This window comes from Chiloscyllium plagiosum, chromosome 3 (assembly GCF_004010195.1).
Source record: "Chiloscyllium plagiosum isolate BGI_BamShark_2017 chromosome 3, ASM401019v2, whole genome shotgun sequence".
Lineage (NCBI taxonomy): Eukaryota > Metazoa > Chordata > Chondrichthyes > Orectolobiformes > Hemiscylliidae > Chiloscyllium > Chiloscyllium plagiosum.
Window position 1 is genome coordinate 127,462,476 of NC_057712.1, and position 26,210 is coordinate 127,488,685.

The 26,210-nt window shown below is 43.8% G+C and overlaps 2 protein-coding genes across 2 annotated transcripts in view; one reads left to right on the forward strand and one right to left on the reverse strand.

The window, feature by feature from the left end:
- Positions 1–26,210, reverse strand: part of sde2 (SDE2 telomere maintenance homolog (S. pombe)) — a 49,688-nt gene that overhangs the window by 22,131 nt on the left and 1,347 nt on the right. Inside the window, exons 2-6 of the mRNA XM_043687280.1 lie at positions 22,064–22,181; positions 21,133–21,244; positions 18,466–18,635; positions 16,356–16,467; positions 13,210–13,585 (exon numbers count right to left, since the gene is read on the reverse strand). Of these exons, the coding sequence (XP_043543215.1) occupies positions 13,210–13,585; positions 16,356–16,467; positions 18,466–18,635; positions 21,133–21,244; positions 22,064–22,181 (888 nt within the window). The remainder of the gene's footprint in view (positions 1–13,209; positions 13,586–16,355; positions 16,468–18,465; positions 18,636–21,132; positions 21,245–22,063; positions 22,182–26,210) is intronic.
- Positions 1,241–10,968, forward strand: LOC122548521 (left-right determination factor 2-like). Its single transcript, XM_043687281.1, has 4 exons — positions 1,241–1,734; positions 2,932–3,175; positions 7,220–7,456; positions 10,405–10,968. Exons 1-4 carry the CDS (start codon positions 1,440–1,442, stop codon positions 10,724–10,726), a joined length of 1,098 nt encoding a protein of 365 aa, XP_043543216.1. The 5' UTR covers positions 1,241–1,439; the 3' UTR covers positions 10,727–10,968.

A 26,210-nucleotide genomic window follows, 5' to 3' on the forward strand; every position in this document is an offset into this window, starting at 1 on the left:
CAGCAGTGCTAACCACTGAGCCACCGTGCTGCCCATTGTTGACATCTCCGCAGCAGTGATAAAACTACTGAGCTCTCATTTTCAACGACCTTTTAGGAGTCCCCATCAGATCACAGCTACTTGGGTAGAATGTGCAAATCTGAACACTATGCAATTCACCTTTGATATGAAAACATTTAATTTAAATTTATGCAGCAAGTACGGCATGTTACTTTAATTACAGCTAGGGACAGGCTACTGGCCAAGGTTTTTCCAATGCCATTAAACAGCAAATTAATCTCCCTCTACAGTGCTGCCCGCTTACGATGCAATATCACAATCACTGCCACAGAATCCCTACAGTGCGGAGCTGGCCACTCAGCCCATCAAGTCCTCACCCTCTGAAGAGCATCCAACCCAGACCCACTCACCTCCCTATCCCTGTAACCCTGCATTTCCCATGGCTAATGCATCTAGCCTACACATCCCTGGACACTGTGGGCAATTTAGCATGGTCAATCCACCTGACCTGCACTTCTTTGGACTGCGAGGGGAAACCGGAGCATCCGGAGGAAACCCATGCAGACACGGGGAGGATGTGCAAACTCCACACAGAAACCAGAGGCTGAAATCGATCCCAGGTCCCTGGCGACTGTGAGGCAGCAGTGCTAATCACTGAGCCATCACTGTGCAGGGAAGATATAAAGACTTGAGAATTTCAGAACTCCACACCATCAAAACCTTAACTGTGTGTGCTTATGGTCGTCTGTGCTTTGTGCCTACTGTTTATTTTGAAATTGTCTCAAATTCCCATGTTTACCTCCCATGTCTATCACGATACAATTGGCTCAGTAAGAGGACAAGAGAGGAATAGCTCAAGTTCCTGCTTCTGATCACAGGTTTCAGCAAAGCTTCTAGACTATATGTGAGTTCACATCAAATACAGATGGGACAAATTTGATTCCAATGTCCCCCTCATCGCAGCTGTTGCACACTCCGTAGCTAGGTCACACATGGATCGTGGCTACTTAAAAGAGAGATGAAGGGCTGATAGACCCTACATCACTGTACTTCAGCACTACTCATCGTCCATAGGGAGAAACAGATGGAAGCAAGGGAGAAGGGACAAATAAGCAAAGGAATACACACACAGACTTTAGTGCTGGTTATAAATTTCACACAAGCTACCTCAGTCCTTTGTAAACACCTAATGAGTTTTTTTTAAGTTAGTCCATTCCCCTAGATAGTTTGCGATTTCCAGAGGTTAGAAGGTGTCATTCAAACTTAACAGGTGTGACTGACTTCACAGGCTTTTATGTCTGGTCTCGTAATCCATTTTGTCTGGAATAAAGCAGCTCCTTTAAAACCTCAAAGGCAACCTTCAGTCTCACAGGGAAGGCAACAAGCACTTTTAGTTGGCAGCTATATGAGGGGGTCAGCCCTGAGGATCATCCAAGGATATGGCCCAAACCAACAAGAGCCCGACCCTCACACTGCTTAGCTTTGTCCTGCTTGCGCTTTGGGCAAAGCAAGTGAATGGAATCTCCCACGACAACATTAAGTACACCATGCTTCACAAACTGGGGTTAAGTGAAGTGCCACAGATTGAGAAGACAGACGTGGATAACATGGTAGTCCCTGCTCACATGAGGAACAAGTACATTGCCATGTTAAAGATCCACAAGGAGAAGGAGAGGAAGCGAAGAGCCCTGCCCACCCTGGCTGGCATCTTACGAGGAATCACAGGCACTGCAGGTAAAGTCTTTTAATTCCTTGGTTTATTTCAGAAGGAAGAAATAATTATATCTCCCCACAAAATTTCCACATGCCTTTCCAGGGCACTGCCTAGCATTGGGAAATCATTCGTATTATAGCAGTGCAGCCAGAGGAGATCCATACAGAAGACACAGTGGCTAGCACTGTTGCCTCACAGCGCTAGAGACCTGGGTTCAATTCCCACCTCAGGTGACTAGGTTAGGTGAATTGGCCATACAAAATTGCCCAAAGTGTTAGGTGCAGGGGTAAATGTAGGGGAATGGGTCTGGGTGGGTTGCACTTTGGCGGGTCGGTGTGGACTTGTTGGGCCGAAGGGCCTGTTTCCACACTGTACTAATATATACATTAAAGAGTTTATGCTGTGGAGCCTGACCCATAGTCGCCTGCACTCCACAGCATAAAACTTTGGGAACCCACATACACCCACTCTTTACATTACCAGATGTAGAAAATCAGTTTCAGCAGCTGCACAAAGTTATCACCCTGACTCTCACTTGATGTGGAGGTGCCGGTATCGGACTGGGGTGGTCAAAGTTAAAAATCTCACAACATCAGGTTATAGTCCAACAGGTTTATTTAAAAACTTAACACTTTCAAATAAACTTGAAGTATAACCTGGTGTTGTGTGATTTTTTAACTGACTCATTTCCCTGAGAACTGTCAAGCGTAGGGAAGGGACCTGTTGGTAAAAGTGATGCAAACTAGAAAGTACAATAAGAAGTTTCCAAGTTACATGGTCCACATGGCCATTCATTCTAGCTACTGTAGAAGGGACCTGAACAAACCTTGTTCTTATCCAATATCTACAGACAAAATGGCAACAATAGCCCCTGAACATTGGAATAACTTAAATAGCGAATTCAAAATTAAGGGGGTACTTGTTACTTATTTTATCAAAATAAAACTGTTAGGACAATAATTTGCTAATAACAAATGAGCTATTCAGGAGTTCCTCAGTATTCTGAGGGTGCAGGCATGGGAGTTGGAGGTGTGGAAGAGTTTTACAATTAGAGCTGCAAATTGATGAATGAGTCACAGCTTTGTGAATTATAAAGACTGCATCAATTTCACACTGTCTGAAGTGCACTGACATTTTCTGAGGACCAGTATTCTCACGCAATCAAATGGAAATGAGATTGTAAACTTCCTTGTCTGTGCTCTGCTTCATTTCTCCAGATACAAGAGGAGACATACTCTATTCAGACCCTGCCAGGCAGACACTGGTCTTTGATATGAAGGGGCTGATCCCCGAGAACAGCGAGGTGACCATGGCAGAGCTCAAGCTCTTCAAGAAAGGCGTTCACAAGGAAGATCTGCCCCCCAGGAGGCACAGTCGGCCGGTCAACAACGCCAGGGTCAGCGTGCACTGGGTCAGGATTCTGTCGGATGGCAGCAACAGGACCTCACTCATAGACTCCAGGTAAAAAAAAACAAGATTAATCTGGGCACATACTGCGGTTTTACGTCGAACTTTTAACCAAAGGCCACTTTTTAAAAAAAATAAGATTGTCTGACATTAAAGATGATCTGTGCTTTAGCTTCCAGAGGATATTCTGACCAACCATCGGTTCCTCATTATGCACTGGACAGTGTTGGAAAGTTCATTTTTAAATATATTCATCCTCAAGATGTAGCATTTATTGTCCATGTCTAAAAATCAAAATGATGGCCACCTACCTCCTCTGCTGCAGTGCTGGCAGGTGGCTTCAGCAGGGAATTGATGCAAAATAAGGGAGGTGCTTGGCTACTGGCACGTACAGTACAATACAGGAATAAAGCTCAAGCCTGCTGCTTGGTCAGCGGGGGATGGGCATCTACCTCAACTATACCTTTCTGCATTATCACCATATCCCTTGATGCTGTCAATCCCCATATATTTACTGCTCTCTTTGACAATATTTCAACCTTCCAAACAACATACAGCTATAGATAATAAACTAAACAAAACACAGGTCGGCACAGTGGCTCATTGGTTAGCACTGCTGCCTCACAGCGTCAGGGACCCGGGTTCGATTCCAGCCTCGTGCAAACTCCACACAGTCGCCCATGCTCCCGGTGTCTGTGTGGGTTTCCTCCAGGTGATCTGGTTTTCTCCCACAGTCCAAAGATGTGCAGGTTAGGTGGATTGGCCAGGCTAAATTGCCCATTGTGCGAGGTGCATTAGTCAGGGGCAAATGTAGGGAAATGAGTCTGGGTGGGTTACTCTTTGGAGGGTCGGTGTGGACTTGTTGGGCCCAAGTACCTGTTTCCTCACTGTAGGGAATCTAATCTAACCTAAAACCAAACCCATACACAAAGGCAACAAATGGTACAATTCTACCAACTGAGAAAATACAAGATGCAGGAAAAGGATGGCAATAGATAGTGAAAGCTACAAAAAAGGTATGAACTAAAGCTTCCAGGGATATCAAAGATGAATTTTCCAATTGTATCAGGACCTGGGAGATGCAAAAGTAATGTCAGCCCTTGAAAGATAATAAAGGTGATATTACCAATGAAAGTAGCAGACATGTTAGACATCGTTATGTACCAGTATTTATAGTATAAGAGGGGAGTATCTGGACAAGGAAACTAATATTGAAATTGGGACAGGTGACTCAAAGCAAAACAGTAAGGGAGAAACTAATAGCATTAGCGAGTGCCCAATCCCTGAGAGATCAATACAGGAATGCCGGTCAATCTGCTTTCCTCCTACTTGCATACAATTTACATATTAAGCTTTATGTTTGTTTTCTTCTCTCAATACAAACATTTTTCTATTTAAAAAAAAAGGCACATGTTCATCTCTTGGAACTTTGAAAGCAACAACTCATTATGCAACTGGACACTTGAGGTACCTTGCCCAAGTGATTATGATTCATTGCAGCCTTTTTGCTTATAGCCAAGCCCATCCGACCAAGGAGAGTCAATGAAAAAGCAATTAGGAACTGCAATTCTGGGCAAGTAAACTTGCCTCTCTAGCCTGAACTAGGCCAGTAACAGTAGCCCTACAGATAACCTAGCCAAACTGAAACAAACGCTTTGTTGATGGTACTAAGCTCCTGGAAAAGACTTGAAGACACAGCTTTTCAATTTAAAATCAAAATCAAAAAGGTGAATATGATATACTGGGCCTCGTCAAGTATTTTAAAAGTGCAGTGTACGATTCTTATTGACCCAGATGTTTATGATAGTGGAGGTCATTCAGCCCACTGTTAATTAGTACGGACTACACTAATCCCATTTTCCAGTTCGGCCTATACCTCGAAAGGCTATGGCGACAAGTGAATATCTAAATACTCCTTAAAAGTTGTAAGGGTTTCAGATTCAACCACTCTTTGAGGCAGAGTTCCAGACTCCACAACCCTCAGCAGAAAACTGCTTTTCCTCAAAGCTTTCCTTAACCTTCGACCTCTTAGCTTAAATCTTTGTTTCCTTGTTATTGACCTCTCTATCAAAGAAAATGTGTATCTTATCAATGTCCCTCAATCTTACAGACTACTATCAGGTCCCCTCTAAACCGTAGCTGCTCCAAGGAGAACAACCCAACCTCTCCATTGTTTCCTCATAGCTCAGACCCTCCAGCCCAGGCAGCATCCTGACAAACCCCTCCAAGTGCAACCACATCCTTCCTTTAATGTAGTGACCAGAACTGCAAGCAATACTCAGATGTAACTTAATCGGTATTTTACACAGCTCCAGCATAGTCTCCTTGCTCTTGTGCTCTATGTCTTAGCTAATAAAAGGCAGTGACCCCACATGCCTTCTTAACCACCTTACTTACCTGCCATACTACCTTCAGGATAATGAATACCTACACAAAAGGTCCCTCTGATCTCTATTACTTCCAAGGTCCTACCATTCATTGTCATGTGTAATCTCCACCTTGTTAGCCCTCGACAAGTGCATTACCTCTCGCTCATCTGAGTTGAGTTCCATTTGCCACTACTCAGCAGAGCTGGCCAATTGGTTGCTATCTTCCTGCAGTTTACTACAATCCTTACTATTTAACACTTAATCAATTTTCATCTCATCCACAACCTTCTTGATCACAGCACCTACATTTTAATCCAAATCATTATGTCACACCACAGACAGCAAGGGCCCCAGCACCAAACCCAACAGAACCCCAGAAGACAGACTTCCAGACAAGGTGATTCATACAAGGCAAATTATGATATTACTTTAAAATGAGGACTGCGAGCATAAATCTACAAAGAATAAACTGAGAACAGATGGTTAATGTTCTCATCACACTACCTGTTCTTTTATATAAGGAATTTTCACATACTCAATATTCGTGCTTTTTTAAAATACAAGATCTTGAATTCTCTGCCTGAAAAGGTTTCGAGAAGCATTTTAAAATCACAAGCTTAAAAATGAGAACGAATAACATTTAAAAATGCTGCAAGCTTTCAACACAGGCAGGGGAGTGAGACTTACTGAATAGTGTCTTCAAAGTGGGCTGCCACACAGTACCATAAGGTTAGAATCATAGAACCATAGAAGTGATACAGCACAGAAGGGGGCCATTTGGCCCATCTTGCCCATACCAACCCAAAGAAACAGATGTTGTTTCTAATCCCATTTTCCTGCACAAAGCACTCAACCCTACAACACTTAAGGTGCAGATCCAGATGTTTTCTGAAAGAGTTGAGCCTCTGCCTCCACCACCAACTCAGGCAGCGAATTCCAGACACCCACCACCTTCTACTTTTTAAAAAAAAAGGCTTTTCAAGTCCCCTCTAATCCTTCAGCCCTTGGTTTTTGAATTCTTTGCCAAGGAAAACAGGTTCCCTCTGTCCACACTCACTAGTCCTCACAATTTTGTATACCCTTCAGCCAAGGAAAGCAATCCCAACTCTCCAATCTGTCCTTGTAGCTGCAATTTTCCAGCCCTGGCAATGTTCCAGTGAAACTTCTCTGCACTCATTCCACAGCGATTACATCCTTCCTATAATGTGGTGACCAGTACAGTACAAAATTCTCCAGTTCTGGCCTTAATGTCTTACTGTTTCAACATTATATCCCTACTTTTGTATTCCATACCTCTGCCAATGGAGGAGGACATGCCTTATATCTTCTTTACAACCTTATCTAACATGCACTGCCACCTTGAGGGAACTTGTGCACTTGAACTCCAAGATCTCTCACACCATCTACCCTTCTCAGTATTTTCCTGTTCACTGCATATCCTGTTTTACTGTTTGACCTCCCTAAATGCATTCTATGAAAAGTTGCAACAGAAATTAGAATGAACAGACCAGAAGTTTAACTATCTTGTCTTGTCCTCATTTGCTTCCCCAAATAGTATGGCTACTCAACTTTAGATAAAACACAACTGCAAACTCTGTTTTGATTAATAGAACCATCTCAGTGCTTCTTTAGTCTGGGTGCTGTCAGACTGCCTTTTATTTAAAAAATGGAAAGGTGAGAAATGAGGATTAATTTACTAAACAGCTTTTACTTTTGCTGTGATTTGCAGGTTGGTTCCAATCCTCGACTCTGGGTGGAAAAGTCTGGATGTCACTCAGGCCGTACATTACTGGATGAAGACTGCAGAAATGCCCATGTACCTGGAGATCTGGATTGAGGCGGAGCGCATGGGCAGCTATGCGGCTGAAATGGCAAAACTGGTGCATTTTACAACACAGGGCCCGAATGATCAAGTTCTGGGCAAACCAGAATTGGTCCTCTACAGCCTCAACCTGGATGAATATGGGTATGTATTCATTTAAATCCATCCAGCTCTCCAATCTATTCCAAAGAATTACAATTATTACACCTGATGTGGAGGTGCTGGGGTGTACAAAGTTAAAAATCACAACACAGGGTTATACTCCAACAGGTTTATTGGAAGTACTAACTTTCACAGCACTGCTCTGTCTGATGAAGGAGCAACACTCCGATAGCTAGTCCTTCCAAATAACCCTGTTGGACTATAATCTGGTTCTGGATTAGTGGTGCTGGAAGAGCACAGCAGTTCAGGCAGCATCCAAGGAGCAGCGAAATCGACGTTTCAGGCAAAAGCCCTTCATCAGGAATAAAGGCAGTGAGTCTGAAGCGTGGAGAGAAAAGCTGCGTCTGGTGGTGAGGGAGCGGCGGTGGAGGAGGCCCAGCACCTCCATATCCTCGGCAGAGTGGGAGGGGGAGTTGAAATGTTGAGCCACGGGGCGGTTTGGTTGATTGGTGCGGGTGTCTCGGAGATGTTCCCTAAAGCGCTCTGCTAGGAGGCGTCCAGTCTCCCCAATGTAGAGGAGACCGCATCGGGAGCAACGGATACAGTAGATGATATTAGTGGATGTGCAGGTAAATCTTTGATGGATGTGGAAAGCTCCTTTGGGGCCTTGGATGGAGGTGAGGGAGGAGGTGTGGGCGCAGGTTTTACAGTTCCTGCGGTGGCAGGGGAACGTGCCAGGATGGGAGGGTGGGTCGTAGGGTGGGCATGGAGCTGTCCAGGTAGTCACGGAGGGAACGGTCTTTGCGGAAGGTGGAGAGGGGTGGGGAGGGAAATATATCCCTGGTGGTAGGGTCTTTTTGGAGGTGGCGGAAATGTCGGCGGATGATTTGGTTTATGCGGAGGTTTGTAGGGTGGAAGGTGAGCACCAGGGGCGTTCTGTCCTTGTTACGGTTGGAGGGGTGGGGTCTGAGGGCGGAGGTGCGGGATGTGGACGAGATGCGTTGGAGGGCATCTTTAACCGCGTGGGAAGGGAAATTGCGGTCTCTAAAGAAGGCGGCCATCTGGTGTGTTCTGTGGTGGAACTGGTCCTCCTGGGAGCAGATACGGCGGAGGCAGAGGAATTGGGAATACGGGATGGCATTTTTGCAGGAGGTAGGTATAATGATTACACCTGCATGTTTGTCACTAATTTTGCTGAATTTACACTGAACGTGCACTTTTATAGCCCCCGGTTTTATTCATTTTGTTCGTATAGCAAGCCATTTTCAGTCATAAATTTGCCAAAAATAAACAAACCCTGGAATAAATGCAGCAAGTCACACATTTGTAACTCACTGCAATAGCCAGGGCCCATTTGAGATATGAATGATACATGTTCTCATACGGATTTGTCTTTCATGTTCTGCCAGCCTTACAGGTTTGTTTTAATAATTTACCTTTGGAAATGTTTAGGTTACTCTGCAACTCCTTTCGTTTCAATCTACTTGCACATAGTGGAAGTCAACAAAAGCAGAGGCATGGTAGTAATCCTGAACGACATGTTCTGGGACCTGGGTTCAAATCCTGTGACAAATGTTGGAGACTGAATTCAATTATATAAAAAAAACGGCAACCACATATTGACTGTTGATTGTTGTAAAAATCCACCTGGTTCACTAATATCCGTAAGCAAAGTAAATCTGGCATCCTTACTTGGTTTGGTCTACAGGTGACCTCAGACCGACAAAAATCTCGACTGTGGCCTTGGCTATTAGGGATGTGAAATGAATGCTGGCTTTAAAACTTTTTTGTGTGTGATGTGGGTGTTGCTCGCTGACCAGCTGTATTGGCCATCTCAAGGTTCCCTTGAACTAACTTGTTCTCTGCGCAATCCCAGAGAGCAATTGAGAGTCAACCATTTGATATGGACCTGGGGACACGGAGGGCAGGCTGCGGCTCCATACAAGAAGACATTAGTGAACCAGATGAGTTGTTACAATGGTCACTATTAATTCTGGATTTTTTTTTTAAACCATATTCAAATTTTGAATTTCTGTAGGATTTGAAGTGGCCCCCAGAACATTCGCCTGGGTGTCTGGATTGATAGTTTACTGACATTACCACTAGAAAAACACCTCCCCACATGAATGACACTCATCTGATAAACAAATGCATTTAAAATGTCAAAAAAACCATGAAGTCAACAAGTATGGTATCAGATATTAGCAGTTTGAAACTATTTGTTCCTCTCTCATCCTCAGCATTTGAGACTGCAATACAAAAACCTCAACTTTTCCTGCAAAAATATTCAAAATTCCACCTCTGGTCAAATAATACTGGTAAGAGTTTTTGGTCAATCCCAAATTGACAGACACCAGTGTTAAAATGTTATATACAAAGTTTGAAGTGACTCTTCCAGACACTTAAGTGTGTCCATTGTGTTGAGAAATAATCTCTCACACAATTAGCCTGGGACAACAGCTAATCTCTGTAGTGCAGCATGGGCACATTTCACTACAATGAGATGCAAAGGAAGCTATGAAGGAACACATATAAACCTTTGGTGACCAGCTCTTATCAGCAGCTACTGACTAAAGAACAGAACCTCTACCTTTCTTCTACATTAAATTAAATCTGGACACAAAAAAACAGCAGGCAACTAATTCAGTTATTTCAAGATTTCAATCCAATTAAGAAGTCTGAGTCACTAAATCTTCCCTCCTGTACGCCACTTAAAATTTCTTCAACTATAGCCTTTTTGAACATTTAAAGCAACCATTATCCAATATTTAATTTGTGTATTAGGCATTTTGGGTATTAAAAGACCACTTCTTCAAATTAAACAACTGCAAATTAGTTTCTCAAAGGGTGGCCACTAACAATTGTAATTTTCATTTAACACCAAGCTATCTAAACGTGTCACCGTAGCCAATTCTGTACAATTTACTTCTGCCTCCTCTTACAGCCAATGCGACAGCTGACCAATATATTTTTGCTGTTTTAATGTATAGGAGTATCGGAGATTGTGGTGCAAAGGAAAGTGGATCCTGCTGTAGGCAGGAATACTTCATCAACTTCAGGGAGCTGACCTGGACCCAGTACTGGATCATCGAGCCCCCTGGTTACCAGGCCTTCCACTGTGTGGGGGGCTGCAAGCAGCCACAGTGGCCCTTCGACTACGGAGAGAGGAGCTGTGCAGTGGAGGAGAGTGCCTCGCTGCCTGTGATGTACCTGGTGAAGAAAGGAGACTACACAGAGATCGAAGTGGCTGAGTTCCCCAACATGATCGTTGAGAAATGCAGCTGCTCTATGGACAACGTCACATTAATATAGCAGCGACCCCTACTGCTAGATATTTCTTTGGAGAATGCCATCCTCTTAAAACGCTTAATGCAAAGATGCACAATACAGAAGCACTTTATGTAAATATTGTAATTTGAAAACGTATATTTTTACTATTCGATTCCTCCTTTTCTTTGGTGAAAGAATTTGATGTCAATAACATTAAACTTAGTTATTAGTCTGTGTCATAGTTCCCGAAGGAGAAGGGGAATGAAGAAGCAGGTAGAACATGAGAAAATTTGTACTAATACCAGTAAAACACTATGGCCTGAGCTCATTCTTGTTTTCTTACATACAGTGCAGTGATGAGAGCTTCATCAGGTTCAAGATTGGTCTCAGTCTTGACAGTTGACAGTACAAGAAATAGGAAATGCTGGTATAACAATTTGCAATCCATCTTAACAAAATTTCTTGACAATAGGACGTATGTACTAACGCAAGATTTTACTATTAAAGGGGTGATTAAAGGGGTTAAAACCTTGTCCTTTGAGGTCAAGCTTTAGGTGGGCCTGCTCCAGTCCAGTTTCTTGCCACAACGGAGCAAATTCACAGCAACAGCAGCTTAATGCAGAATAGAATGGCACTGTTGGTAGGCCTTTTTCACACCAACCCAGAAGACAGAATGATTCACTAAAAACATAACTAACTATAACGTGGGGTTGATGGAATGTCTAAGTAGAGTCACAGAGAGATGATAGATTATCAACTACCGAATTGGTTATGATTTTACAATTTCCTTTTCTCATTTCCTTTAATGGAGCTAGGCTACGCCACCAGATTCACTGAATTCAATTTAGCAACTTGCCACAGTGAGACATGAACCTTAAGCTTTAACAATACCATCACCACAACATTGTTACACTCTCACTTCTTACATGCAAAACCTCCATTAATCCTCCATTTTTACTAAGGAGGTGGGTGGCACGGTGGCACAGTGGTTAGCACTGCTGCCTCACAGCGCCAGAGACCCGGGTTCAATTCCCGCCTCAGGCGACTGACTGTGTGGAGTTTGCACATTCTCCCCGTGTCTGCGTGGGTTTCCTCCGGGTGCTCCGGTTTCCTCCCACAGTCCAAAGATGTGCAGGTCAGATGAATTGGCTATGCTAAATTGCCCGTAGTGTTAGGTAAGGGGTAGATGTAGGAGTATGGGTGGGTTGCGCTTCGGCGGGGCAGTGTGGACTTGTTGGACCGAAGGGCCTGTTTCCACACTGTAATGTAATGTAATCTAATCTAAAAGGTAGAATAAAACGATTCAGTAGAATTCATTTATGACTGAAAATCCTGCCTGCCATCTAGTCATGTCTACCAGTGCTGGATAAGTTTTCCAAATCTGTCAAATGCAGATAACTGGAGCTCTCAGACAAAAACCAGTACATTAGTACAAGCTGAACCTTGAACTCATCCTAGTAAAGTTATTCAGTTGTCAATCCACTCACCTCAAGTTTCTGTTTACCAGAGAACTGCTCGTATATTCAGCTAATCCCCAGCACCCAACCCATGAACCTCTCACAGACCATGTCAACTTCCTGCTGAATTTGCTAAGACCAGCAGACCATCAGTAGTATATTAGCAGAACAGGGTCTTCCTGTCTGACTGAGTGTCAGCAACTCCAAAACATGGAACTTTTCCTAAATCCACAGTTACTTCCTGTGGAGTTGACCATTTCAAGTATTTACTGATTGTTTTATATATAAATACACCATTTAAGTCATCAATGTTCACTCAGTCACCCAAAATTCAAATTATTGTGAGAGAAATGAATTGAGGCAAACATTACTGCACAGTGATAAGGGTTTGCTGCATCTATGCTTGTGCCTGGCTTCGACTGGGGGGAGAATGCCGAGACCCCTATGGCTTGGCACTCAGTTGGACATCAAAGTTTAGATGGCACTGTTCGAAAAGGAGAAAAATTCATTTCTTTTTGAGGATAGAATGAACTCTTATCGATGTGAAAATTGGCTGATCAATGTCCTGTCGTGCCATCTCTAAACAATAGTGAAGTATTTAAGATAAGATTATATTCCCTACGGTGCAGAAACAGGCCGCTTGGCCCAACCCTCCGAAGAGTAACCCACCCAGACCCATTTCCCTCTGACTAACGCACCTAGCACTATGGACAATTTAGCATGGCCAATTCACCTAACCTGCACATCTTTGCGACTGTGGAGGAAACCGGAGCAAACCCACGCAGACACGGGGACAATGTACAAACTCCACACAGACAGTCACCTGAGGTTGGAATCGAACCCATGTCCCAGGTGCTGAGAGGCAGCAGTGCTAACCACTGAGCCACTGGACAGCTGTCAAAACAGGACCATACTAAATAGAATTGTCAAGTTATGCAAATCCTGTTGTGTAGGAGTGATTTATAAAAGTTTTCAAAAGCATGAAAACATCTTCATTAATCCATTACATTACCATAACACTTATTTTGAAATAAATTCCATTGCAAAAATTAAGAAACGAGGACTTACAACAGCTGTTGGCGCATTATCTTCATCCTGTGTACCTGTTGTGACCTTCTCCATCTCTTCAGAACTCTCTCTGACACCCTCTTCTGGTACAAGCCTGTTGCTGTCCTGTGAATTCGAAGTTGTCGCTTCCATTTTGCTGCTGACTCCCGGTTCAGTTTGATTTAAAGTTTCCTGTTGTATCAAGGTCGGCTCAGGAACAGATGAGTCAGCACAGGGGCCAGGATACAAGTCCTTCTCATCGTCAGCATTACCATTTTCTACACTCTGTTGCTCCACAGGACTCTTGGAGTGAGAGGGAACCTCATCAGAGGAGTCACTGTCTGCTGTGCTTTCCTCATCAGAGCTCCCAGACACTTCTAAATCCACTCCTCCCATCCTGTAAGAAACAAAATCCATAAACCACCCCTGTCTGCAAAAGGTGAATTTCTACATGATGCTTTAACTTGTGAGAGATATCAAACCAATAAGACTGGCTTGATAAATTCTGTAAGTATTTAAGAAACTTCTTTATCCCAAAGAATGGTTAGAATGTGGCTTGCTCACACATGGAACTCTTGTGGCAAATAGCAAAGCTGCATTTAAAAGGTAAACTAGATGGGTCAATTATAGGAAAAAAGGAACAGAATATGCTTTGGATTCAAAGAACTTACTTAGAGACAGCCCAGCATGAACCAGTTGGGCTAAGTAACCTCTTTCTGTGCATTTCATCAAAATCTGTTAAATATGGCTTACTTGCTGATACAAAGTAACATAGGAAGAAAAAAATACCAATTCACTGTTTATAATTTTCCTCCATTTAATTGCTGGCAACTTGTCAAATGGAACTTGTCAAAACATTTAATAAGGAAATGGAACAAGCAACGCTAATGAATAGCAGTAATCTTGCAAAGTAGAAGAAAAATAAATGGATGAATCGTAGATTAGATTAGAGTCCCTATAGTGTGGAAACAGGCCCTTCGGCCCATCAATTCCACACCGACCCTCCGAAGAGAAACCCAGCCCCCTCTGACAAATGCACCTAACACTATGGGGCAATTTAGCATGGCCAATTCACCTGACCTGCACATCTTTGCACTGTGGGAGGAAACCAGAGCACCCGGAGGACCTGGGACCCTGGTGCTGTGAGGCAACAGTGCAAACCACTGAGCCACCGTGCTACCCCTATGAAAATAGTAGGAAAACAGTACTTAATTTAGGGCAACTCTCATACTACAACTAAGCCAGGGTAAAGAGGGGCGGGGGAACTAAAGCCTTGCTAAAAAAGAGAGAATGGAACAGGAAAGTTGCTGAGCAAGGATCCCATTCAGCCTTCACCCTCAGCTGCTGTTATTTTGAATCTAGGGCATGAGCTCTGACTTGACAAATTACTACATCTCATTTTATGCACAAAGACAAGACATTTGTATAAATCGATCCACTTCGGCATTCACATTTCTCACACATAAATAACTCAATCCAACAGTAAATGCCTGCAGATCATTTCACTGTGGGCCGGTGGAGGCATCCCACAGTGGTTAGCACTGCTGTCTCACAGCGCCAGAGACCCAGGTTCAATTCCCGCCTCAGGCGACTAACTGTGTGGAGTTTGCATGTTCTCCCCGTGTCTGTGTGGGTTTCCTCCGGGTGCTCTGGTTTCCTCCCACAGTCCAAAGATGTGCCGGTCAGGTGAATTGGCCATGCTAAATTGCCCGTAGTGTTAGGTAAGTAAGGGGTAAATGTAGGGGTATGGGTGGGTTGCGCTTCGGTGGGTCGGTGTGGACTTGTTGGGCCGAAGGGCCTGTTTCCACACTGTAATGTAATCTAATGTAATCTAATCTAATCCCACACTGAAGGCTTTCACTTCCACCAGTGATATAGCATGAGGAATCCTCACTTTAAACTAGCAATGTTACAACTTAGAACGAAAGCTTTTGGGAGAAATTACAAGTGTTGGGCAGGTGAAGTGGAGCACATCCTGCATGGGCACACATCATTCCTATTTGCTGTCAAACAGTACGTATAGTATAATATAAATTTGGTTCATTTTGAAACCATCAGACATTGCCTCCTGTATCAAACTCTCGCTGGGAGCCAGCATGCTTATCTTGATCTTTGTTTTATATGTGAGCCTAATGCAACAAATGATTACAACACAAGGATCTTAATCCAATTTGCCTCTGATGCCCAAATTCAAAGGTCATGCCCATGTAAAGGTCGAACTAAAGGAGCAAGAATTGGATCAATGGTGCTTCTGCAAATTACAGCATTTCTGCTCCCGTCCAGGGACAATCAACTGAATATAACTTCCAGGAAAAAAACATCTCTCTTAAATACACTCTCCCTCTTTGCAATCTGGTAGATAAAAACAATAACTGCAGATGCTGGAAACCAGATTCTGGATCAGTGGTGCTGGAAGAGCACAGCAATTCTGCTCGTTGGATGCTGACTCTTTGCAATCTGCTTAACTGTGTACAATTCCTGGTACCACACTTGAGGAAGGATACCAAAACCTTGAAGACGATATGAAAGTGGTACTTTACCAGATTGATGGGAGTTCATTTAAGTTGGAGATGGGATGTTCTTAGAGCGGAGGAAGACCTCAGGTCAGCGTATTTAAAATCAATACTTAGAGATCCCCTGGCAAAGGGTTTGGTAAACAAAGGTCATAAATTTAAAATTGTTGAGGTGAAATGAAGAGAAATTTCTTCACAAAAGTATTAAAATCTAAAATGTGCAAATACGGAGGATCAGATTGCTTTAGTAACTTTCCAAAAGCAGGAGGAATAATTTTCAGGATAATAGCCAAAAAACTGAGCTGATAGCTTAATTGGCCATTGAGGAATTTAACACAGACATGACGGACACATTACCTGCCCGGTGCACAAGAAAACAGCATGTTTCTAAAGTAATGTAACAGCAGTGCCGTGTTGACTCTGGAAGATCCCTGCTTCAATTCTTGCTCCTTTAGCTTTTGCATAGGTCAACGCAAAACAAGGGCAGATTCCAGGTTCAGCTATACAACTCATTCACCCCTTAAACAGAAAAAACTGAGAAGACACTGAGAACAATGTGAGGATGCGGGCAGTGGGAAAAAAAATGCAGAGTAAAAGCAGCAGTAGAAGCAGAGAAAATAATGAAAGGCAAGACAAAAGTTTACTCTCATTTACCAGAGACATTTCTTCTTTCCACCCTTAGCCTGTGTGGGGGGGGCAGGGTGCGCACGTTTCCGAACTGCTCCGCCTTCTGCTGACACCACATCACTCGATGACGCTTGTAAACCTGGAGAAACAGGAGTACACCAGTAACCATATAAAGAAGCCTTTTAAAAAAGTCACTACTTTGTAAAATTTGCAGTACAATTGTCCAGTAAATAGCAGATTTGCACTTGCTTTACTGCCAATGAGTTTTCTTTAAAAATTCACTTGGGGCATCGCTGGCCGGCCAGCATGTACTGCCTGTCCCTAGCTGCCCTTGAACCGAGTGGCTTGCTGGGCCATTTCAGAGAGCAGTTGAGAACCAACCGCATTGCTTTGGGTCCAGACAAAATCAGAAATCACAACACAAGGTTATCATCCAACAGGTTTATTTAAGATCACAAGCTTTCGGAGCGCTGCTCCTTCATCAGCTGAGTTTCTGGATTAATAGTCGAGTGATAATACTACTAGGCCATTGCCTCCTCATACACATTTTATTACTGAATTAAAAATCAATAAATGCTTATCAGTGGATCTCTTCACACCTTATAATGCACTCTAAAATAAACTGAAGGCCTCCTTCATTTTGCAGGTATGTTAAACTCAGTTTCTAAAATCCTTATTAAAACTATAGAAATCAAATGTTTTTCTACCTGGCAGCTTAGTTTCTTTACTCCATTTAAGCACAACTATCCTCATTGCACAATATTCAGCACCAGTCATTCATAACTCTTCAGATACCACAACAGATCATGTCCAAACACAGCAAGACCTGGATAATATCCAGGCTTGGGCTGGAAACTGGCAAGTAACATTCACACCATACAAATACCAAACAATGACCATCTCCACCGTTTTGACTCTCAACAGCATTACCATGACCGAATCCTGGAGAAAGTCAGGACACAGATGCTCGAGATCAGAATCAAAAAGTGTGGTGCTGGAAAAGCACAGCAGGTACCCGAGGAGGAGGGATGTGATTTCGGCTGAAGGGCTTATGTCAGAAACATCAATTCTCCTGCACCTGGGATGCTGCCTGGCCTGCTGTGCTTTTCCAGCACCATACGTTTCATTACTGAATCCCACTATGAACATCTCAGGTACTACCACTGACCAGAAACTGAACTTTACTAGCCATAAAAATACAGTGGCTACACGAACAGGTCAGAGGAATTCTACAAACAGTAATTCACCTCCTGAAGCCCCAAAGCTTGTCCATCATGTACAAGGCACAAGTCAGGAGTACACCACTTCTTGCCTGGACAAATGTAGGGCCAGAAAGAACCAAGAAGCTTGACACCATCCAGGACAAAGCAGCACATTTGATTAGCATCACAAACTCCACTCCCTCAACCACCAATGCTCAGTAGCAGCAGGGTGTACCATCTATATGATAACTGCAGAAATTCACCAAAGCTCCTTAGACAGCACCTTCCAAACCCATGACCACTAACATCTAAAAGGATAAAGGCAGAAGATACATGGGAATGTCAACATCTGCAAGTACCCTCCAAGTCACTTACCTTTCTGACTTGGAAAGGTATCGCCATTCCTTCGGTGTCACTGGGTCAAAATCCTAAAGTTCGCTCCCTCGCGGCATTAGGGGTCTACCTACAGCACATTTACTGCAGCAGTTCACAAGGCAGCTCACCGTCAGCTTCTCAAAGGCAACAGGGACAGGTAAGAAATGCTGGCCCAGCCAGGGATGCCACACCCAGTGAGTGAATTAACAAAATACCAGTGCTCAGTCAGGAGGAAGGCTGGACCACCCCATCCAAAGATCTCTCACAATCTGTCCAGGTCCTCAGATGGCCCCAAGGCAAATGCCTTGCCTCCTCTGTAAAGCAATGGACACATTCTGCTACTTTCTCAAAGATCCAGAAATAGACATGGGAGAGTGAATGACCAATCACTCCATATAGTAGTTCTCTTAGTATGCAAGGGATCTTGTGCTGTGTGTGTTCAAAGCCCAACTGCCCCAGACATATGTCATAATATTTCCAAACAGGATGATTATATTAACTGCAACTGTGACACTGCTGGACAGTTTCTGTTGGGTATGGTTTCTCAAACAGAGCTCTACCTTTAAGCACAGAATCCTCCAGGCGCTCAGACATTTCATCCAATTGCTGCTCATACTGCGGATCAGAGAAATAGTGCTTTGGCTCAGCAAGCTTGCGCTGTAATCGCTCCAATCGCCTCTGTTCTTTCTCGGCTTCCCGATCTGCTTGCTTCTTTATCCATTCAGCCATTCTGTACAAAGACAGAAATTATTGTAGTTTTCAACTTCTCAAACATCACAGTCACAGCAGCAAGCGAGGCTGGCTCCTCTCCTCTCGATATTTGCACAATGTCACCCTCGAGTACATCTACAAACAGCCTGCTCCATGACTGAACTACTTCAGAAAATGCTTTGCAACGAATTCTAAGTATTTTTCAGACTGGAGTCATTATAATAATGTAGAAACCACAGCAACCAATTGGCATTCAGTAAATTCCCACAAACAGCAATGTGATAATAACTGTTCAGTGAGATTGTTGAGGTTGAGGCACTCAGGAGGATCCCCCTGCTAACTGCCGCTCCTATATCTTTCTTTTACTAAGGAGTAGACATGGCCTTCATTTAGGTCTCACCTAAAAGATGCCGCATTCCCTCAGCACTGAACTGGACTGGACTTTGCACCAAAGTCTTTGTAGTGACAGCTTTCTGACTCGGGTAATTACAGACTGGCACGTTTTAAAGTCCAGGACTACATTCCTTCTGAGGGTCACACTAAAGATTGGGCAGCTGCCACCAAGGTGCAGTGGGGAAAGACCACTGTGAGAGGTCTTCCTGCTGAAGGCAAATGGGGGTCGTTCAGTTATCAGACCCTCTTGTTGCCTTACGTGTATGTAAATATAGTATTGTATGTGTAAGAGGGGTCTTTGATTTGGATGGAGTCCAACTCCAAAGTTTGTTTCCTTGATATGTAACAGCACAGAACTGCATTTGTGACCATGTATGTACAAAGATGTTTTATGAAGGTCAACTTTTGAAATTAAAAAAAAAGATGAAAATGCTGCCAGCCAAGACACAGCTGATACTAATAGTCTGATAGCAAACCTGTGAACCTAGTCTACCCTCAGCTGAAAGCCACAGGCTGGTGTGTGTAGGAGCAACAATTCTGGTCGATTTCCCAATTAGCTGAGTGTAGTCAAAAGTAACACCAACATTCCCTCCATCTGCATGGCCATGCAGCAAGCTATAGAGTCCATAGAGATGTACAGCATGGAAACAGACCCTTCGGTCCAACCTGTCCATGCCGACCAAATATCCCAACCCAATCTATTCCCACTTGCTAGCACCCAGTCCATATCCTTCCAAACGCTTCCTATTCATATACCCATCCAAATGCCTCTTAAATTTTGCAATTGTACCAGCCTCCACCACTTCCTCTGGCAGCTCATTCCATACATGTACCACCCTCTGTGTGAAAAGGTTGCCCATTAGGTCTCTTTTATATCTTGCCCTCTCACCCTAAACCTATGCCCTCTAGTCTATACCCCCCAATCTCAAGGAAAAGACTTTGTCTATTTACCCTATCCGTGCCCCTCATAATTTTGTAAACCTCTATAAAGTCACCCCCCAGCCTCTGACGGTCCAGGGAAAACAGCCTCAGCCTGTTCAGCATCTCCCTATAGCTCAAATCCTCCAACCCCGGCAACATCCGCTGACCTCACTCTGCAGAATACAAACAGGCCACACAAAAGAAGCATCCCTTTTTAAGATATTTGCATACACAACAGCATGTTATTATTAACTGGGCCATGTAGTGCAATCAACAAACAGTTAAGTCTCCACCCAGACTCCCTGATCCCTATGGCCTGGTTTCACAGCAAGCAGCTGTGCCTGTCCTCCAGATGCACTGGGGAGTGGGTGAGGAGATCATGAGGTAAGCTTCTCGAATTGCTCTTCACAAATCTTCCAGCCAATGCAGCAAAGGATTGTACTTTCCACCTCAATGGTCAACAGCAAGATGCCAGCTCAAAGTCAGGCCCCTCAACACAAGGGGAAAGAAGTTAAAATTGACAAGGAAGCCCAACCAATCCAAGTTTGTGCATTATTTCTGAAGATTTTCATAGCCAGATACTGTGTTTTGTAACTGAAATAGCCCAAGACTAGACGAGGCAGTGTGTTAGGACTGAAGATGGTTCCTCTGCTGAGCACAGTCATTAGCTGGAGAGCATTCTCAGCACACTGTTTAGTTACTAAAGGTCAATTGCTTAGCACTTGTCATAAGGCAAATTAAGTGAATTACAGAATAGCTCAAAGTCTTTTGTGAAATTATACAGATGACCATTTGGCCTCTCCGTCCTATGTCAGCACTCTGCAAAAGCAACCCTACAGATCCATAATATACTTTCTGCTAGTTCTTATTCAATTCTCTTTTAAAGCCACAATTGAATCTGCCTCCACTTCCTTTTCAGGTAGTACATTCCAGATCATACCCATTAGTTGCGTCAACTTATTTTCACTCATTTCGCTTTGATTCTTTCACCAAAGACCTGTTGTCTGTTCTGAACCATTCCACCAACAAGAATAGTTTCTCTCCAGATCCCCATCACTATCACTGGACTAATAATTCACATTCATGTATGGTGTAAACGTTTATGGGAAAACAGAGGCACGTAATATGAGTCTATAACAGAATCACAGCCAATAAGAGTCTCCTTAAAAATAATTGTTCTGTCAGTGGACTGAATGCCTTACGCCTTTTCATGGTTTACATCCCGCAGTCTCCTTCCACTCAAATCCCGACAGGCCTCTCGGTTTGTAGTTTTCTCAATTTGAGCTCCAAGGGCACGAAGCATCGATCCAAACCCTAAGGAATGACATAAACTCGAGAAGTTTACAAACCACTCCACTGTCTGCATCATCTAAGGTCTCAATAAATCTGCATTTCTATTTCTTTGTAACCTGGAAGACTGCACAGTGACATTCTTATTAGTGAGAAAAACAAAAGCAAAGAGATTCAGAGAATTTTTTTTAAACAACATCTTGAAGTTAATTGAGTTGACATAGGCTATCACGACATGCTGTGTTTTGCAATGTCATCCAAAATAATTTGTAATTCAATTGAGTGATTCCAGCATAAACATTTTATTGTTTGAGTAGGCATCATCCACCAGATACTCAGTTAGTAAATAGATTTGTGGGCGGCACGGTGGCTCAGTGTTTAGCACTGCTGCCTCACAGCACCAGGGTCCAAGGTTCGATTCCAGCCTCGGGCAACCGTCTGTGGAGTTTGCACATTTGCTCCCCGTGCTCAGTTTCCTCCCACAGTCCAAAGGCGTGCAGGTCAGGTGAATTGACTGCGCTAAATTGCCCATAGGTTAGGTGCGTTAGTCAGAGGGAAATGGGTCCAGGTGGGTTACTCTTCAGAGAGTCGGTGTGGACTTGTTGGGCCGAAGGGCCTGCTTCCAAACTGTAGCGAATCTAATAAATTAGAAACGGCTGCATGCAAACATGTGTACATCCAGATCAGATCACTAAAGGGCACTACTGCAGCACCTACCAGAATGTTAACATACAGACAGGTGCAGGAGTCAGTCTCAAACTGTTCACAGGAACAATAACACCAAAGTATGCAGAAAGTTATGCAGATAAAATAAATGAAGGCACAGTCGTGCTGAAACCTTACCTCCTTTCCCTCCAACAAGTCTTTGCTCCAGACTGTAAATTCCTCCATGTTGTAGCTCAGTTTCTTCATCAACCAGTTTTCCATTGTATTTCAGGTAAACATCTGTAATGGGCAGGCCCTATATTACAAAATTTAAGTTGAAATAAATAAAGAAAACCCAGATACTGCATGCTGATTTTATGTATCTATTTCTTTCATTATTTGTATATTGAATTGAATTGAATTTATTGTCACGTGTACCGAGGCACAGTGAAAGGTTTTGTCTTGTGAGCAATACAGGCAGATCACAGAGTTAAGTAGCATGGATAGTAAATAATAGGTAAACAGCAGCAAAAACAAAAACACAGATACAGGCGAATGTGAAGAGTTTCAGAGTCCATTCAGTATTCTATCAACAGTAGGATAGAAACTGTTTCAAATCCGGCTGGTGCATGTTCAGGCTTCTGTACCTTCTCCCCAGTGGTAGAGGTTGTAGAAAAACATTGCCAGGGTGTGATGGATCTTTGAGAATGCTGGCGGCCTTTCCTTGACAGTGGGCCTGGTAGATGGATTCTATAGACGGGAGGTTGGCCTTTGTGATCGTCCGGGCCAAGTTCATCACTCTTTGTAACCGTCTCTGATCTTGAATGCTCTCGATCGCACACCTATAAAAGTTGGCAAGGGTATTCGCCGTCATGCCAAATTTCCTCAGCTGCCTGAGGAAGAGGAGACGCTGTTGGGCCTTTGTAACCAGTGCATCCACATGAAGAGTCCATGTCATCTACAGGTATTGTAGATGACCACTCCCAGGAGCTTGACACTCTCGACTCGTTCCATCTCTGCACTGTTAATGCGTGTGGGGGGGGGGCACGAATAACATCCCGCTGAAAGTCAATAATAAGTTCCTTGGTTTTGCTGGCACTGAGGGCTAGGTTGTTCCCAGTGCACCATTTTTCCAGGTCTTCCATCTCCCGTCCGTAGTCTGTTTCGCCACCATCTGAGATTCGACCGACTGTGGCGGTGTCATCAGTGAACTTGTAAATGGCATTAGTCTGGTATTTGGCGACGCAGTCATGGGTATACAGTGAGTACAGTAGGGGGCTGTGTACACACCCCAAGGGGGCTCCAGTGTTGAGTGTTAGTGAGGATGTTGTTCCCAATCTTCAATGATTGTGGCCTGTGGGTCAGGAAACTGAGGATCCTGTTGTAGAGAGTGGGGCTTAGTCCGAGATCACTAAATTTAGTAATCAGTCTCACGGGGATAATAGTGTTGAAGGCTGAACTGTCATCAATAAGTAGGATTCTTACGCAGCTGTTTTTGGTGTCAAGACGTTCTAGGGAGGAGTGAAGGGCCAGTGATATGGCATCTGACGTGGTTCTGTTGGTCTGATAGGCAAATTTAGAGTGGGTCAAGAGTAGTGGGGAGTCTGGAGTTGATTAATGCCATGACCAGCCTTTCAAAGCAATTCATGACCACCGGAGTTAGGGCCACTGGGTGGTAGTCATTGAGACATGCTGCATTAGCCTTCTTAGGCACAGGGATGATGTTGAACCTCTTGAAACAGGCAGGGACAGCGGCCTGCTGCAGGGAGAGGTTGAAAATGTCTTAGAAGACCTCTGCCAGTTGATCTGTGCATGCTCTGAGTGCACGGCACGGTATATTTCTCTCTCATACAGTCAGTTCAAGCACTGAAAAGGGAAAGCATTTCCCAAGTTCTGGATTACTCCATTTATACTTCATTATAATATGGACATAATAAATAGAAACTGAAGTGGGCTATTGAAGCCTGCTCTACAATTCAACTCCATTGCTCCACATTATCTCAATATCTCATGTCATGTTGCAATCATTCTGCTAAACTATGGGCCCAATCTTCTCAATCTCACCTCACTGAATGATATTGTCATCTCAGGAACCAGTCTAGTCTAGTCTACCTTCATTGCACTCTCCCTAGGGCAAGTATGATTTTCCTTATACAAGGTGACCAAAAGTGCACACACCAAGAGTAGCCTCACCAATGCTATATATAATTGGAGTAAGATTCTTTACTTTCATATTCTAACCACTTTGTAACAAATACTAGCAAATCACCTGCCTTCCTAATCACTTGCTATATCTGCACATTAACTTTCTACAAGAGGAATGAACTTCCAAAGGAAGTGGTGGATGCAGGTACAGTTATGACATTTAAAAGGTCATTTCGGTAAGAATATGAATAAGAAATGTTTGGAGAGATATGGCCAAGTGCAGGCAGATGGGACTAGTTTAGTTTGGCATTATGGTTGGTATGGACTGCATGGAGCAAAGGGTCTGTTTCCTTTCTGTATGACGATCAATACACTTGTACTCATGAGCCATAAACATTTCCCAATCTCCCTTGTCATTTGGTACGACAGTACTTCAGTATTACTGAAAAATGATCCATTCTGTTAAAGCTTTTTATCTTGCACACATCAGGACAATTCACAAGAACACCAATTTGAGAGGAAAACAAAACTCACTGAGTGAGGGCGGAGTGTCAATTGGTTGGCATGCAACCTCCGATTAGTAGAGGTATTGCCATGGAGAATGCAAACATTAGTGCTGATTGACAGTTAACTGCCAGGCTTTGTTTAAAAATCCAGGGGTGCGGTTGTAGTGGTCTTACCTCCGAACTGGAGACCCAGGTTCAAGTCCCAGCTGTTCCAAAGCATCTAATAACATATCCGAAGAGAAAATATTAAAACTCCACTTAGCTACCTTTCTTTTCTCAGTTAAACTGTCCCTTTGATCAAGTTGTTGTCATCTGCAATACCTCATATTTGACACCTTGATATTAAATCTGCCTCCTTATATTAAAGCCATTAAACAGAAACAAACTGTTGTTGAGAGATACAAGAGAGGAGCAAAAGAGGTGTGCTCAAGGGAAGAGATAAAAAAGTGATAAAGGATGGGTAAGAGAGACCGCAGGTTAATAGAGGAAGAGAGACCTGGACATGTGGAATACAAGGGGACAGAAGTCAAGCTTCACCTATACAAGGGTCTTGTCAGAACCCATCTGGAGTATTGTGAACAGTTCCAGACACAACATCTTAGGTGAGGTTATATTTGGAGGAACTGTAGTATTAGTTTACCTGAATTTAACCTGGACTCAAAGGGTTAAATCACAAGCAGCTAACAGTGAAGGAAGGGTTACAGCAGGACTCCCTGATGTATCAATGATACCCTTATTCCATGACAAAAGAAAAAATACATCTCCAACATGTTTACAAAATAGGCAGTGTTATGGGATCTTAAATTGCTGAACCCCATGTTGAGTCTGGAGCACTGTGAAGCATGTCATTTTCACACGAGGGTACGTGCTGTTCAAACACTGTGGGAGGTTGGGGAGAGCGATGGTCAGAGAAACAAAATCAGATGACAGAAAGCACAAGTTCATGTTTTCAAACAGAAGAGGTGCTCCATAAAGCAGCCAGCCACCTTTACACATGTTCTCCCCAAGGGGAGTGGGGAGAGTGCACCGAGAGTGGTGAACACAATACACTCAGGTGAAACTAAGAGCAAATTACAGCAGAGGCTGGAATCAGTACTGAAAACAAATGCTGGAGATCACAGAGGGTCACTGAGGGTCACTGACAGCAAACTAACGTTACAAGTCGAGATGACTCTTCAGAGCTTGGAAGTAAATCAGTTTTTCACTGGGGGTGATAGTTTGAATGAATCAGAAAAAGGGCCGTTGTCTCAGTTGGAGAAGATGTCAAGCAAAAGGGAACAGGTGACTAAGGTGTGAACAAAGACAGTCACAGAGATTAATGCCTCAGCGATTTTGACAGGGGAGTCCAGACATCTCCTCACACCAGCAGCAGTCTGTCTGCCTCCCCACCCACCCCTGCCAAACCCCAACCCCACAACTGGGGTCTGACAGTCAGTGTCTCCCCTCCTCCCGGGGTCTGACAGTCAGCGTCACCCCCCACCATCTCTCCCCGTGGTCTGACGGTCAGTGTCTCCCCTCTACCATCTCCCCCCGGGGTCTGACAGACAGTGTCTCCCCTCCTCCCCATCCCCCCAGGGTCTGACAGTCAGTGTCTCCCCTCCTCCCGGGGTCTGACAGTCAGCGTCACCCCCCACCACCTCTCCCCAGGGTCTGACAGTCAGTGACTCCACCTCCACCACCTCCCCCCGGGGTCT

Coding starts and splice junctions, on each gene's coding strand:
- LOC122548521 (XM_043687281.1), top strand. CDS start 1,440: ATGGCCCAAACCAACAAGAGCCCGACCCTCACACTGCTTAGCTTTGTC. Junction 3,176..7,219: donor ACCTCACTCATAGACTCCAG/GTAAAAAAAAAC, acceptor TGTGATTTGCAG/GTTGGTTCCAATCCTCGACT. Junction 7,457..10,404: donor CTCAACCTGGATGAATATGG/GTATGTATTCAT, acceptor TTTAATGTATAG/GAGTATCGGAGATTGTGGTG.